The sequence below is a fragment of the Myotis brandtii genome, unplaced genomic scaffold (genome assembly GCF_000412655.1).
Source record: "Myotis brandtii unplaced genomic scaffold, ASM41265v1 scaffold430, whole genome shotgun sequence".
Lineage (NCBI taxonomy): Eukaryota > Metazoa > Chordata > Mammalia > Chiroptera > Vespertilionidae > Myotis > Myotis brandtii.
The window spans coordinates 902,738-919,785 of NW_005366456.1; the positions used below are offsets into that span (position 1 = coordinate 902,738).

Below are 17,048 nucleotides of genomic sequence, written 5' to 3' on the forward strand. Positions count from 1 at the left end.
CCATGATGTAAACTAATTTGGTATATGAATTCCTCAAATGTCCTATCATACAGTGTAAATATTCATTTGTTAATTTAGGCAATTTGTTATAGGCCTCCTTTTCAGTAGTAGAGATTAATAAGTCTTCATTCTAATTATCTGCATTGTGACTCTGGGTGATGGTCGTACTGGATAAGGATTTCAGGGACATTAGTACAAATTTCTGCATAACCAAAGACTTGCGGTGGGTCCGGGATGAGCCATATAACCTCTCTGTGTCTTAATTTCATCAGTGGTTAGTATTCTTTTATTTTGCTTTGATGGGTGATTCAAAAGAAGGAATTTTCTTCTGCTCTTTTGTGAGAAGGTGATGATTAGAGCTGTTTTCTTACTCTTTTTTTTTTTTTAGTCCTCACTGGAAGATATTTTTTTCCATTGTTTTTTAGAAAGTGGAGGGGAGAGAGGGAGCGTGAAAGATAGATAGATAGGTAGATAGATAGATAGATAAATAGATAGATAGATAGATAAACATTGATGTGAGAAAGACACATTGGTTGCCTCCCACACATTCCCTGACCGATACCAGGGATCAAACCTGCAACCCAGCTATATGCCCTTGACCAGGAATCAAACTTCGGTGTGGCAGGCTTGTGCTCTAACCACTGAGCACACTGGCCAGCGCGTGTATTAGTATTATTTTAAAAGACTAAGCTCCATGAAAAGATTACCTATTCTTTTTTCATTTTTAAATTTCAGTCATTGCCAAGCACAGTACCAGGCACTATACTGAATGTTTGTTGTATCAATTAGTAAATCTCAAAGGAGTGAATTGAATAATACTAATTTAATAAAGGAACTGGGGTGGGAGAAAGTGATCAGGTTCATATGCCAGAAATCAGATATAAAGAAAAATGGCCCCAGATGGCGTTGCTCAGTGGTTGAATGCCAACCTATAAACCATGAAGTCACCATTCGATTCCCAGGCTGGGCACTTGCCCGGGTTGCGGGCTCAATCCCCAGGAGGGTGCATGTAGGAGGCAGCCGGTGGATGATTCTCTCTCATCATTGATGTTTATATCTCTTTCTCCCTCTCCCTTCTTCTCTCTGAAATCAATAAAAACAAACATATTTTTTAAATGGGCATACTGTTTTAAAAAAAAATTTGCCAGGAATATAAACGTTCAATAATTATATTATAAAACATGTTCACTCTCACTGATAAATAAATGTACTTATAATATTCCATTTTGGGAAGATTGTGGAGAACTAGGCACCTTTATACCTCCTTGGTGGGCATATAAATTGCTTTCTGAGGAGGAATTGACAAATTCTATAAAAATTTAAGACTTATATACCTTTTGCCCCAGAAACTTATCTTAGAATGAAATTATGAAACTAAGTTAGTTGTAGCATTGTTTATAAGTGAAAAAACTGAACCTAAATTTCCACCAGTAGGTGATTGGCTTAGTAAATTATGGTCTTGCAATAAGTTATAGTCTTGCTATGCAATAAATTATGGTCTATCTATGAGGCCAAAAAAATGTGGATCTATTAAGGCTGACATGGAAAGATATCTACAATTTTGTAAAATTAAGAATTCGGAAAATAGTGTTTACACCAGAAACAGTTTGCATTAAAAAATGAGTACATGCAAATAAAATGTCTAAAATGATAGACCTCAAAACTTTAGATAGTGATTATCTCTGAGAAATTACATTAGTGGGGATTCTGATATTTTACTTCATTTTACTTCCCATTTCTGCATAATGGGATTTTTAGAACAAATATGTGTTCTTTTTTTCTAATAAAAATATATTCTAAAAAGTGTAACTGTTTTAGATGATGGGATGTAAGGGGATGAAAGAAATGATGGAAAATGAAACCCTTGGTGGGTACGCTAAAATAAAACATAAATGTAGGTTGTTAAGCTTAATTCTCAGCTAGCTTCTAACGAGTCCAAGAGCTGACTGAGTACTGGGAAGTCTCAACTCTGCAATTAGGAAAAGTGGTTCTCTGTACCGTCCCCTGATTTCTGACACCTCAGTGTCAGACGAGCATTTTAACTAAAGCGCCTTCATCATAATGAAGGATGTTCAAGTCTCCTGATTAGTATCTGAGGCCTCTTGACTCCAACTCCTGCTTCCCTCTCCATTCACCCCCTTGCCAGGGAACTGAGAACCTACAGTAGCACTAAGCCCTTTGGAATAACTTTGTTCTTTGAAAACCCTGTCATTTATGTGACTCCTTAATACTCAGTCTCCAAGTGACAGCTGCTGCTTTACCACAGAATCTTTTAAAATAAAAAGTAAAGAGTTCTACAAACTGTATCACAACAGGTAATTTATTTCAAATTCTTAATAGAGGCAAGAAGAAAAATGGGTGATTGTAATAGATCCAGTCTGGAATTACTTTTCTTTCAGGGTTTATTGCTGGACTTGGGAAATCAACTGGAAAAGTAATTCTGAGTCCCAAGGAACACCATGTCCCTGAGAAGAATTCCCTAAATCCCTCTCGCCTGCCCAGCTCACCTGTCTGTGGGGCGTAGGCTATACATCTAGGGCTGATGAAAGGAGTCTCTGCAATTGTGGGGGTTTGTCAGCTCAAAGACCTCACTGCCGCTGGTGAAGAGCTTGGTGTTAGCCAAGTGCAGATACTCAAAGTCCAGCCTTGCCACTTGGCAGATGCATGACCTTGGGCAAGTCACTCGACCTCCATGAGCCTTAGTTTTGTCACCTGTCAGGTGGAGTTCAGAGAAGCTATTTCATAGAGATGTTGTCTCATGTGGATGTTATCCTATATAATAAAAGCCCAGCGACCATAATGGCAGAACAACCAGAACAACTACTCGACCAGTCACTATGAGGTGCACTGATCACCTCTCGGTCCCTCCCCTGGGCCAGCAGGCTCCAATCCCCCGATGGTACTGGGGTGGGTGGTGGGGGATGTGGGCAGTGCCAGGCCAAGGCCCCCGCCCTGCTGGTCGCCCCACATACAGAGGGCAACCTGCGGCGGGGGCGGGGCCACAAGCAGGCGGGACCAGTTGACCTCTTGGTCCCTCCCCCACACCCTGATGGCAAACTGGGAACCTGGGTGGGTGGCAGCAGGGGGCGAGACTGGCTGCCGGCAGCCGGGGAAGATGGCCCTGATTGCAGGCTGGGCCTAGGGAATGTACCCATGCATGATTTCGTGCTCTGGGCCTCTAGTGATATAATAATGTGTGATATGCTTTGTACAATTCTTCTTAGAAGGTAAAATTATCAATAAATAGTGGCTTTTACTTGATGATGATGATAATGATTATTGTCATCACCTTCATCATCATCTTCTTCATGGTTTTCATTATTGTTAGAAGAGAGTTTGGGATGGGAGTGACAACTCCATCGACACACCCATGGAAGCCAGAAGATGTGGATAGGTTCCAGGTTGAAATTTACTAGCTGTATGACCCTGAGTAAAGTTTAAGCCTCTGTGTTGCTCCGTATAAGGGGAAATAAAATAGTCTGGCTCTGCCTGTTACAGTGTTGTTGTGACAAGGGGATAATGACCATAACAATAACTGTCAATCATTACACACACACACACACACACACACACACACACACTCTGAAATAATTAGCATATTTATCCCACTTCCTGATTTCTACCTTTATTTCCACTTGGCCTGGGGGGAAAGGCCACTACTATTTCCACCCTTTTGAGGGGGACATGCTCAAAAGCATATTATGAGTTGTGGGGGGAGGTAGTACAATTGATGTAGGTTTCTCATTACTATCCAGCTTAAATTACCATTTGTTTTTTTTTGTTTTTTTGGCAGTTTATTCTTTTCCATTCTAAGAGTAACATATGCCCCAACTAGTAATTTGGGAATAACAGAAAATAGAAACATCTATTTGCTATTCACACACTTGTTTTTTATCAGATAATTGGAGCTTGAAGTTGTACCTATTTCTCCCTAAGTCGCCAGTTCTCCAATTTCCGTGTCTAAGGATCATTTGGGGACTTTGGTAAGTGCCAATCCTGGGCCCCAAGGCAGTAATGCTGACCGGGTAGGTCTGGGGCAGGATACTGGCATCTCCATTTTTCACAAGCGTTTTTTTCTATGTGATACAAATGCAGGCAGGGGCACATGGAGAGTCTAAAGTCCTGACTCCCGTGCAGGCCCCTGAGTGCCCGCAGCTGGATCCTGGGTGGGGAATCAGGAATGTGAATCCCAGCCTCACAGACGTCGCTTCTCGAATCCCAGGCTCTGAGGCTTTTACTTTTCAGTTCTGACTGGTAAGCATCTGGCAAGCCACCAGCTTGAGCTCTTGCCTCCTTTTTGTTTGACCTGTGGCCCTGAGAGACGCCATTCTCTCAGAGATGGTGGGATGGGGCAGGAGAGGGAACACAGGTCTCTGCCACTCAACTGACACCTGCTTGATAGCTCCAGGGGCTGCAAAGAATGTTCCAACATTTCTCTGGTTCCGGAAGAGCAGGAAACAGAAGGGGCTTCATGGGACCAGGGATCAGGCATCTAACAGTTTCAAGGAACAGGACATACATGTAGCTGTGAGTGGGATGCTTCCTTCGGGCCTTTCTGGGCTGTCAAATAGGCCAATGCCTTTGTCCTTTGCTAGGAAACTCACAGTCAGTCTCTCTTTCTCTCTCTCCCATGCCCATTCTAGAAATGATAACAGATGCAAGGAAGAATGGATTTTTATACCTTTCCAAAAGGTATAAAATTTTGCATTCTAGGGTGTGGAGCTTCTCCCAGGTAATGAGGTGCTGCCCACCACACTTGGCCATGCCCGCCCTGTAACACTGCAGAGTGTGACTGAGAACTACAGTGAGGCTCATTCAGCATCCGCTGACTTCATCTCTGCCGCTTGCCACCTCCCCTCGGGAGCTCCACAACCGCCTTGGTTACATAACCTGCGATCATCTTCAAGACGTGCCCCAACCCTGGTCTTTAGAAGCCTGTTCAGATTTTATGCAAATAGAACAAATATCAGAGCAAGCCGCATGAAATTGAAAGAAAGAGACCTGTATAAAGTAATTCTGTTGAATTTTTACATTTCTTTCTGTTCTCTCTGACGTAGCAGTGGCTGGGGCACTACCAGCCCCTCTGGCCGAGGGCAAGTACAACTGTGCTTCTAGTTTCATGTAATTAGGGGTCTCATTCTCTCCTAAGAAAGCTTCAACCCACTTTTCTCATTTTGTAGATGAAGAAACTGAGGTTCTGAGAGGAACTCTGTGCTAGCCATTGCTTGTTTGTTCTCAATTCCATGCTTTGCTCCTCTCCTGCTCTGCTCTGCATCTCTGGGGCCTGATTCCCCTAACAACTGCTTTGCAGTTAGGTTTTCCCAGTGGGAGCTCTGGTGGGAGATGGAGGGCAGGAGCAAGGGAGAAGCCAGGGTATTTCTCTGCCTCTTCCTCTTGCTCTTTGGGCAGCATCTCCAGCAGTGGCTGCATCTTTTCCTTGGTTCCTACTCCTCCTGGAAGCCTCTGTGGTCCCAGCTTCAACCACACAGGCCCATCTGTGCTTCTAATAAGACCATCTCCTCCCTTTATGCCTCTTGCCCAGGAGTCGGTAAACTTATTTTTTTAAGGGCTTTATGCGCCAGCAGACAAAACCGAGGATATTGTGTTGGTAGTTATGTAGTACTTACAATGTAATCATTTGAAGATTCTTAGCTTGTGAACTATAAAACCAGGCAGTGGGCTGGCTGAATTTGGCTCATGGTCGGTACTTGCCAACCCCTGCTCTAGCCATCAGGGTGTGGGCGGCTTCCCACAGGTGCTAACCTCTGGATTGCCTCTTGATTCCGATCATCAAAGCTCTACCTAGTTCCTTCCTTGTAGTACTTTAATAAACTGAGCCACCTAACATGAGCTCTCTTTTGAATGGACCCTGACTGATACAGATATGACTTGTTTATGTCCCCAAACTCAGACATCGGGCCTCCGCACCTGCCCTCTCCTCTCTGGAATACGCCGCCCTGATCGCTCCCAGGCACCACTCTCTGGCTCTCCCGCTCTTACTTCTTGCAGGTCTGCGCTGCAATGTCACGCCATCAGGGAGATTTTCCCAGCAGCTCATTGAAAAAGGGCTTCTCCCGCTGGCCCCTTCCTGTCCTCTCGACTTGTCCATGCCACTCCCTTTGCTCAGGACTTTCTTTCCACTTCTCTTTTGAATGGCTTGGATGCCATCTCCTCAGGGAAGCCCTGCTGGAGTGTTTATAGCTGGGTGTTCTTTAACCCTCAAAACCCATCAACACCCACTTTCCATCTCTGAACTACGTTCACCCTCTTCTTAGAAATGACCACTACCGTGTGTGTGTGTGTGTGTGTGTGTGTGTGTGTGTGTGTATCTTTACTGTCTTTCTCTCATCTCCATATGATTATAAATCTCACCAGGGAAGGGTCCTGTACACGTTACCAGCCAATATAAACCAAGCCTTACATAGTTCAGGGCCTTGTACACTGTAGGTGCTCAATGAATATTTATTGAGAGAATGAATAAAGGATCCAACATGGGGTCACTCACTGATGTAGGAAAGATGATTAGAGAATCTCCCCCTTGTATGAGAGGCCATCGGTTGACCACCCGGATCTCTCTGGCACCCACCATTTTTGTATACAAGGATGGTCTTAGGTGAGCATCCAAGATCTCTGCCCGAAGGCTTTCTTGGGCTGCAAGCACATGCTTGGTTGGCCATGGTCAGAAGCAACTTTTGACCAATGGCCAACAGGAGTAGGTAGATAATTACCACAGCTTCATCGCCTGCCTGATTGAATTCCTGTGAAGCATGTTACCCACAGTTTCGAGAAGTCTCAGTTTCCCCAGTTGCCCACAGTGGTACCTTGCCCATTAATGCACTCTTTATTGGCTTTCTTCCTTTCCCTGTCTCACTTCCCACACTTTACTGGTATTTCCAGGGATCACCTGTCCAAAAAATTACAAATGTCTGTATCAGGGTGAGCTTCCGGGAGAACCCAAACCAAGACATCCTTCTCTCTAATTCTCCACCACCACTCTTCTTTTGGGGAAGTATTGCAACAAGAGTTCCAAACTAGCAGTTACATATGTTGGGCGGCAAACAGCAGAGTGAAGTGAAAGTAGAATAATTTGCCATTTATTATTTTTTTTCATTGGACCCATATCATGCCAGCAGCCATTTTGCCCCATTTCCTGTGATCTCTGCAGACATTCCCTACGTATGACAGCATCTCTCTTCACTGCAGAAATGGCTGTCCTTGTCTTTGGCCACAGCTGTCGTCTGGTGCCAGCTCCCTGCACGAGTTGCTATTAATGACGTCAACAACCAGGATAACACAACTGATGAACACTTGATGTGTGCCAGACTCTGGGTTACACAATTAACTTAGATGACTTATTTGATCCGTCACAACCACACTCTGAGGAAAGTGATACTGTTTTCTTCTTATAATCAGGGAAGCTAAAGTCAGGGGGGTTATCATTTGCTCCTCTGCTGGGTGGCAGAACCGGGATTTGAAGCCAGATGTTTGGCAAGAGTTCCACCATCAGCCCTTTAGCTGCTCTACCTTCAAATCTCCCCAACTCTGTGCCCATGGAATCATCGCATCTCATCACACACAAAGTTTACTTTAAAGCACATTGAAATGAGATACTGTATTAATGAAGTTTCTAAAACTTTAGCCAAAAAGAGTGAAATCCTTTGGTTATGAGAAACAATAAAGGAATGCTTAAATGTAATTGCAAATGAAGCATTTTCTGGACACAAGATATATAAAAAAATTGCAGCCCTTAACATACTTACTTTCCCCGAATTGGCCCTTATGGTAAAATAAAAAATATTGTTCATTATCACCGCTCTAGCGCATGGATCTTAAGGAAAAAATGCCTTCCCCCCGACAGAGCCAGCATTTATAGATAATGGCCCGGACTCCACAGCTCGCCTGGCGTCAACCTCCACCTGTGCCCACGCTCCAAACAGGCGAGGGGAATTCTGACGCAGGACAGGCGGCTGGAGTCACAAAAGGAGAACTTGGCACAGTGGTGCCCAGATGAGCAGCCCCAGCTCATCTTTCCCTCCACACGGAGGCTCATCCTTCGAATTTTCTGTTTCAAGAATCACAAGACTCACAGTTTCATTCTCCCATCCCACTCATTCCAACAACCAACCAGGATCACGCTGACGGCACCGAGCGTCCTCTGTCCTGTCATTTTGGGAGGTTTCCACTCTCCCAATAGTTTAATGAGAAAAAAAACAAAAACGAAACTAACAATGAGCCTGATAATAATGCCTCCAAGGACAACCCAAATAAGCTTTAAAGATAAGAACTAAGAGCAAGTTAATAAATGTAAGACAGTTAAATATGTACACACCTTTCAATGTTGCATATTGGGACAGAGAAGGTTGGGGAAGCTCCCATTCTGGGTGAAATATCACATAATAAAGGGATTATTTTGTTCAGAGTAATTTTGCTATTTAAGTAGAATAGTGATCTCTTTTAGTTCTCTCATTTGAATTACCCTTTCTTGATTATGAAAGTAATAATAATATACTAAAAGAGACCTTATTGAGTGCTATGCCTTGGGTTAAGCATTTTGCATATATTGCTCGTTTACTACAACACTACTGTGAAATAGGTGACACTGTCTCTGTTTTACAGATAAGGAACAGAAACGGTAAGCAATTTTCTTAACATCACACAGCTATGCTAGTAAGTAGTAGCACCGGGGGGATTTGAACCCAGGCAGTTTGTCTATATAGCTCAAGCTATACTATGTTTGCCTCAGTACATTCACAGTGTAAAGAATCTCTAAAGCTTATTGTAGAATATCTGCAAAAACTAGACAAATGTAAAAACAATACTGTATTTAATTCACTCATAATCTCACCACCTAGAAATCCAGAAGTCCTCCCCCCAAAACTTTTTGGTCAAAAAGTTTTTACCAGATTAGTACATTTTGGTAGATGAGAAAACATCTAATGTTACTTGTTCATTTTAACCACAAATCAAAAGGAAGGTCAGGTGAGAAATATTTCATTTCCATAATAAAGTGATATATTGCTGAATGTAAATTCCTTTTGATATGAGTACATGTAGTGGTGTGAAGGAGTCGCATGGTTGGGCATATTTATTGGAAGCAGCACATATTTAGAAAAATTACCTAGCATTTGCTAAATTGACATAATCCTACATGTGATCATCTGATAAAAAAAGTTAAGTAGCTTCCTTTGAGGTCATTTACAAGCGATAGCCATCCCCCCTTATCTGAAATTTTGCTTTTTACTTTTCAGTTACCTATGGCCAACCAAGGTCGGAAAATATGAAATGGGAAATTCCAGGAATAAATAATTCATAGGCTTTAGGCTGTGTGCTGCTCTAGGTAGCGTGATGCAACCCATGCCATCAGTGTCTGTCTTGCTTAGGATGTGTATCATCACTTTGTCCAGCGTCTCCGCTGTAGACGCTCCCAGCTACTTAGCTGCCGATTCGGTTATTAGATGGACTGCAGCAATATGGCAGTGGCTGTACTCAGGTCAGCCTTACTTTACTTAATAATGCCTCATTCACCTCAATTCATCTCATCATATGGGCATTGTATCGTCTCACATCCTCACAAGAAGGGGGAGTACAGTGCAACTCATGCAACTTTTATCACACCACATTGTTATAATCATTCCATTTTATTGTTGTTAATCTCTTACTGTGCCTGATTTATAAATTAAATCTTATCATAGGTATGTATTTATAGGCCCTATAAATACTATAGGGCCTGGTACTCTCTGAAATTTCATGCATCCACCCGGTGTCTTGGAATGTATCCCCTGAGGATAAGGGAGAACTACTGTAATTGTTTTTGTTCCAATGACTTGGCATTAGAGTTTATTGTGTTCCTTATGTTTGCAACAGACTGAATAGTTTGAAGCAGCTGAGTGCTCTCATTTTATTTCAAGATTATGATCAAATCATTGGCAATGGCTTATGAAGTTCCAGGAGAAAATAACTTTTTTATGATATACATCCCTAACATCTTGCTAACCCAACTTCTTTTGATACTAATGACTTCAAAATAATCTGCATAAGTTCTCGATGCCATTGCTTACTACTCAGATCTTCTCCAAGAAGATAATGGCACAACACTTTAAAATATCCAAATGTATCATTGAAGTTGCACCTCTAGTGAGACATAGCCTCTTTGGAATGGTATGTGTATTTCCTAGATGGGCATTAATTGGACAAAACTGCAAGGCACTCTGTGGGCTGAGTAGGTTCCTGAATAGTAGACAGTAAATGTTTACAGATGTGGTAAGCACAGTGGCAAAAGCGTTCTTGCTTTTTAGCACAGTGGTTTAAATTACTTCTAGGAGACCTAGGGTTCTGAGGAGATTTCACAGGAATAGCACAGCAGGGTAAGGTTGGGTGGAGGGTAAGGGAGTGCACTGGGGGAGGGTGCTCTGTGTGTGGCAGGAAGAGGGCTGAGAAAGAATAGCTGGATGCTTCAAGCCCCTTTCCTCCCCTGCTCCAACTTTCTCAATAACTCGTTTCTGTGCTTCTCTCGGTGATTCAAAGTGTGCATTAGAAGGGCGAAGTGCTAAGAAGTCTTCTTAAACTTATTTGACTATATAATTTTTAAATTCTTCCCTCCCACTTGGTCACCCTCCTTTTATTCCTTCCTTAGAAACATGAAGTATCCAGGGCTCCATGGAGAGACTTGGGAAAGTGCTGCACTTGCCCGAGTAAGAAAAGCGTTGAGGTTCAATCTCTACCTTTCTCTGCAATTCCAGGGCCAGTGCCGTGTCTGGCTCCATGTGGTTACTCCATGCATGTTTGTTAAATTGAAGTAAGCAAGAGAGTGCACTAATAAGATGCAAACATTGTGTTGAAAGTTGTTTTAAAAACATCACACTACTTATCTGGTGCCAAAAATTTGTGAGTAAATTATTTCAAAATTAAATTTAATTAATCCCCATTGGATCTGGATTGGAATCACAACATGTCTGATTCAAGACAAGCCCTGGCATGTATTTTATGAATAAGGCAAAGACAAAGATAAGGTATTATCTTCAGTCTGAATTTATAGAGATATTGAAGAAATTATCTCAAGCTAAGTATAGCAATAGATACATGAGCTCTGGTCTCAACCCAGGTGGGCTCAAACTCTAACTCTGCCATTTACTGGCCGAGGGAATGTGAGCAAACATATCTGTGCCTCAGTTTCCCTATTTTAAAATGGCGATGGTAATTGTGCTCCACTCAAAGGTCATTGTGATGACTAAATGAAATTAACAAGTAAACAGCAAGTAAAGTGACTGACACCTGGAAATAATATTAAAAATTAATCTTATTAGATACATTATCAGCCAATATTGCATAGTCAATATGAAGTTAGAGATGACATTAATCCTATCTAGAACTTAGGAGACCGTAAGATTGGGACTATGGATGGGAGAAAGGATTGTATAACTGAGGTCTCCATGTTGATAGCCCCCAATACTGGACTACTTGTAGCAGTTTTTTGGAGGAGAATCAGTTCTGGTTTGAAGGTACAACACACATCTTCTCAGGGAGGGATAGCAGGTGGGCATTTTACTTGTGGGGTATTTTGTGGGCTCAGGCAGAATTCTTTCTGTTTACCCAGAAGTCCCTGGGAGGTTGCATTACTTTTTGAGAAATGATGGAAGGAAGATAGTGCCCTCTCTGCGTGGCCAGCAGGCACGAGCCACCATGCCTTACCTGAATGGGTAGGCAAACGCTATGTCAATGCTGAGGTCACTGTCCGTCTTGTTGACACAGTCCACACTCAGCCGCAGGCCTCCAGAATAGCCACCGCATGTTGAAAATGCAAATATTGCAAAAAGCTGTGAAGAACAAAACAAAAATTATTAGAATGATGCTGATCCAATGAGAAATATCAACAGGAGTTTCATGGTGGATTGAGAGAGGTTATGGTTCTGCTAACGTTTGGTTCAGGCTGGAAGATGAAGGCAGGGTGATGGTGGAGAACAGGGAGGTGGCATCTGCAGAAACAGTCTGGCACGCTAGAGCGACTTCGCCTGGAGATAAACTGAACATGAGGCCAAACATCTGTGTTTGAGTGTGTAAAGGCTGCCAGGCCTCAGAAGGTGGAGATGTCATTTCACACCAAAGAGTGTGGAAAGCTTTGTGCACCATGGGGTTAATGATGGACGCCTCCAGATGGGAAGAATTTGAGGTGTCTCCTGACTTTCTTCTTTTTGTTTATCTGTATTTTTCTATTCTACAATAAACATGTTTGTCTTTTTGTTGTTGTTGTTCATATTGGTTTTATGTTTGTCTTTTGAAATAAATAATTATTAAAAAGACAAGATCAAAATTTTTTGTTATGATAGTTTTAATCAAGATAAAGCATGTGAAAATAATGCTTTGCATTATTTGGACAATAACTCATAATCCTATATAATAAAAGCCTAATATGCAAATCAACTGAATGGTGGAACCACTGGCAGAACGACCAGTCGCTATGACGTGCACTGACCACTAGGGGGCAGACGCTCAATGCAGGAGCTGCCCCCAGCTCGAAGGCCCCAGGCCAGCCAAGGCAGGTGCCAGCGGGGACCCCCCGATTACCCCACTGGTCGGCCTGCAGAGGGAGGTGACCGGCGGTGGAGGGCGGGGCCAGTGAGTGGGCAGTGCCAGGCCAGCCAGGGCAGGTGCCAGCAGGGGCTCCCCAATCACCCCACAGATCGCTGGCCATGCCTAGGGACCCTACCCGTGTATGAATTTTGTGCACTGGGCCTCTAGTCTTATATAATAAAAAGATAACATGCAAATTGACTGAACGGCAGAATGACTGGTCACTATGACATGCACTGACCACCAGGGGGCTCAATGCAGGAGATGTCCCCTGGTGGACAGTGCTCTCCCACAGGGGGAGCGCCTCTCAGCCAGAAGCCCTGAGCCAGGCTCACAGCTGGCAAGCACAGCAGCGGTGGTGGGTGCCTCTCCCACCTCCTCGGCAGCGCTAAGGCTGTCTGGAGTGGGCCTAAGCCGTCAGTCATACATCCCCCGAGGGCTCCTGGACTGTGAGAGGGTGCAGGCCGGGCTGAGGGACCCCTCGAGTGCATGAATCTCATGCTCTGGGCCTCTAGTTTATAATAAGAATAGATCTTTCCAGTTGTCCAGAAAACAAACTCAGTGTATGCATTTAAGAGCAATTACCATAATGTATTTATAACTGCAGCTTACTTACTACTTATATCATCAGTTTGTTTTAATCCTTAAAAGCACCAACACCAGAAACAACTTGATCTGTATTTACTATTGACATGTTTTTATGTTTACTGATTTTAAATAGAAAAATATTTTTTAATCCCTCTTTCTCTTCACATCTTTAATATAAAGCCTTTTAGAGATGTATTGTTGGCTTTTTTTTTCATTATACCCTTCCATTCAGACATTTCATATCACTGCTAGAAAGTATAAAGAAACAGAAAGGCTAGTAAAAGTATTAAGTGAAAAATATTGAGTTCGGAGACTATTCAGACGCTCAGGATGATGTTTATATGTAGATTTAAATATAGATTTTTCAACAATACCACTAAAAGCTTTGAGAGCAAAGAAAGTAAGACTTGCAGTCTCCCTGGGTGTTTCCTCTAACAAATGCATTAGTTCTTCCATTGTATCCGCCCGCTCCATTTTGGTTTGTACTCCACTCCTGCATGTGCCTCAGGTGTGAGTGAGATGCCCGGTCTTCACGTGTGGCGAGGACACACTCACAGAGCTGGGGCTGAGGGGATGAGCACCGATAATCCACTTGGACCATGTGGGCTATTGCAGAACCCTTTGAGAAGTGCACAAACCTTGTGGGGGCTTCTAAGTCATTACGATTTGTACTGAGACAAAAAAATATTTTTTTTGCCTCAACTTGATAGTTTGACAAAGCTTTCAGTTCCCAATACATAAATCATAAGTTAATCCGTTAGTTGGGTTCAACATTAGCTGAAAAAAGAATAGGAATTTTGAATTAGTAAATATTTGAATTGTTCTTATGATCAGAGAATTTTAGATCTAACGGGTTGGGATGAGTAGGTGAGTATCTGAGAGGTGCCATTTCAGAGCACCAGGTCTCAGTGTGTGTGAGCCTCAAGCCAGCCTTGGTGGTCACATCTCTGTGTGAGTTGCTCTTTCTAAGTCAACTGTTGAAAGGTTCAACTGGTTAACAATTAATGTCATGGGTTAGCCTGGTACAGAACTTGGATCTGGGAGAATTAAGCACTGACAATTAGAAGCAGAATCTCAAAGACGTCTTCAAGAAAGAAGATGGGAGGGCAGGCATAGACGAAGATGGCAAGTAAGAAAATGCCAACTTTGTCCACTTAGGGTAACTAAATTCAAAAGAATTTCTTTGCTATTAAAAAAAAGGCAATCAAATGCATTTACCACACTGACCCACACTGTAATATTCCCATTTATTTTAACTTTTGGAATTCAGCTTCTTGCCATAGGTTGGGGTCCCTATTAGCAGGGGTGGGGAACGTCCAGCCCGCGAAATCATTTGGTCTGGCACTGCCAAGGCATTATGGTTGAATTAATTAAATGCTTGACCAAATATAGCAGGCTAATTTTTTAAGTTGATGATTTGTATAGCCCGTGAATGATATAAATATCCAAATGGCCCTTGGCAAAAAAAAAGAAAAAAAGGTTCTCCACCCCCCCTCACCCCTGCTATCAGAAACACTAGCTCACTTTGCATTGCAGGAGGAGTTATTGATGCCTTACAATAACTATAAGTGACCAGGCTCTGGAATGTGACTTTGGCATTGTTGCTTAATTTCCCATGTCTTGGATTTCCTCATCAATACAATAGCATTGATATGAAGTCCTCTGGGTCATTTTGCTATTCATAATATGAGTAGACAAGAAGGCTGCTGGTGCTGGTAAGGTCACCAGGGCCTGCTCAGGAGGCAAAACAGGTGTTACCCATAACACCTGCTGCCTCACTCACTCAGTGAAGGAAGAAGAGCCTCAGAACTGTCCGTCCCAATTGGCCATTTAACGTTAGTAGGCAAAGGCTGGTTGATGAGACAACCTTCACGAGGAAAGCAATCTTTTGTGGATCACTTTTTAAAAAATATATTTTATTGATTTCTTACAGAGAGGAAGGGAGAGGGATAGAGAGTTAGAAACATCGATGAAAGAGAAACATCAAGAGAAACATCGATCAGCTGCCTCCTGCACACTCCCTATTGGGTATGTGCCTGCAACTAAGGTACATGCCCTTGACCGGAATCAAACCTGGGACCCTTGAGTCCCCAGGCCGACACTCTATCCATTGAGCCAAACCAGTTAGGGCTGTGGATCACTTTTTGTGTGCATGGCAGTTTTAAGTTGTTAGTTTTTAAAATCAGGATTTTAAAAATGAAAATAACTTGACCAGAAAACTATAGTAGATATGGTCAGAACAAAATGGGTTTCTATGAGTTAGTGTGTGTAAAACATTTAGAACAGATCCTGGCACAGGATAACCACTCAATAAATGTTCTTTAATGTTATTCCTGTAAATAGACGTGGATGAGCGCTTTCATAAGATGTTTCATCAAATAGGAAATTTAGACTTATTCATCCCTAGCCAATCTATACAACCACCAGCCACAGTGAAGCAAGACCCAGGCGCTCCAGAAAAACTGATGATTTCTGCTTTTACTGCTTTCCTTCCTAGTTTGATTCACCTGTGGACTTGGGAGGCATTCAGAAGCTACTGCAACCCACTCCGCACTCTGGGGACGAAGCCCCATGAATGTCAGGGCCACAGGGACCCTGATCTCTTGTCGCTGTGGCATGCATGTGCTTACTTCTCATGACCAAGTGCTCCTCTGGCAGCTCTTTGTATTGGTAGGAATAAAGAGGAAGGGAGTTTAATTGTTTAATGCTTAAGCCTAGATTCCATCAGATAATACTGGGTGTCTCAGCCCTTGGTGCCGTGTCAGGATGGCACCTCTGGCATGTCTTCCAGAAGTGGGAATGGAGTGGGGGAACCCAAGCCCTGTGGTGTGGCTGTGGCGATAGCACTCCCTGTCCAAGCTTCCTCACCTCAAAACAGGGAAACCCTCTGTCTCCCTGAATCAAGGAGAGAATTAAATGAGGTGCAGTAGGTACTCATGTGCAGCCCCCTCTCAATTCATGCAGAGATTCATGTGGTATTTACACACGTGTAAGGGTTGTGTGCCTGATTAGTATTATATTCCTCTATTAAAGATGTGGCCCAATAAATAGTATAATGTCTTTCAACAGTTTCCTGTTTTAAAAGTTCCTTGAAATATTGAAGTGTATTGAGTTGGAGCAGAGGGTAGAAAGACAAATCCTGGTAATTTCAGCACTGAATGGCTACAGAGAAGTTGCCGTTACCATTCTGTCTTATTTTAAAGTGCTTTATATATAGTAAGATATTATTAATACCACCATGTAATGAACTTAAGATGGAATGATAATTATGTATTTAATTGGCTCAAAATGTTAAATGCATAGAAAGCAGGCATCAGACTATTGAAACCACACACATCACTGTGGTTTTATTTTTAACTTCTATTGAGTTCTGAGAACAAGATGTTGTATGGGAGTTAAATATGATGCCCGTGGGATTTCTGGTTAACTTTCTCCTTTCCCCACAGTCCTTACTGATTAAAGGGAAACCATACTGTGTGACCAATACCAAATTCAATAATATCATGAGGTGAGGATTAAACAGATAATATCTGTACAACACGGCAGCGTCAGATCCTGCTGAGCGAGGGACATATTACAGGGATGGTTGATTCTGTACTTGGGAGTGTGAAATCAACTCCTTCAGATTGTATCAGCTGAGCCTGGCCCAGTAACTAGAATACATTAAGTCAGTGGGGAGAGGGAACTGCAAATTCTTTGGGGGTCAGCATTCTCTTGGTGTCGAATGGAAACCTAGAGTGGAAGGGACCTTTGGATATCCTCCCACCAATTTCCCTGCCCAGCCGCCCACCCCAGGTGGTGACACGAGAAATCCTGGCATCAGGCGGACCAGAGCTCGGGTCCAATTCCTGGCTGTCCACACTGAGTGAGTTCACTTCTCCACCCTCTGCATT

At 42.8% G+C, this 17,048-nt stretch overlaps 2 protein-coding genes across 4 annotated transcripts in view; one reads left to right on the forward strand and one right to left on the reverse strand.

Annotated features, from left to right (window-relative positions):
• SYNPR (synaptoporin) overlaps positions 1 to 17,048 on the reverse strand; it is a 279,096-nt gene that overhangs the window by 89,224 nt on the left and 172,824 nt on the right. For all 3 annotated transcript variants that reach the window (XM_005874280.2, XM_014546129.1, XM_005874281.2), the window contains one exon: positions 11,689 to 11,813. In XM_005874280.2, coding sequence (XP_005874342.1) covers positions 11,689 to 11,813 — 125 coding nt within the window. The remainder of the gene's footprint in view (positions 1 to 11,688; positions 11,814 to 17,048) is intronic.
• Positions 14,278 to 17,048, forward strand: part of LOC102242776 (sorting nexin-15-like) — a 6,115-nt gene continuing 3,344 nt past the window's right edge. Inside the window, exon 1 of the mRNA XM_005874282.1 lies at positions 14,278 to 14,284. Within this exon, the coding sequence (XP_005874344.1) occupies positions 14,278 to 14,284 (7 nt within the window). The remainder of the gene's footprint in view (positions 14,285 to 17,048) is intronic.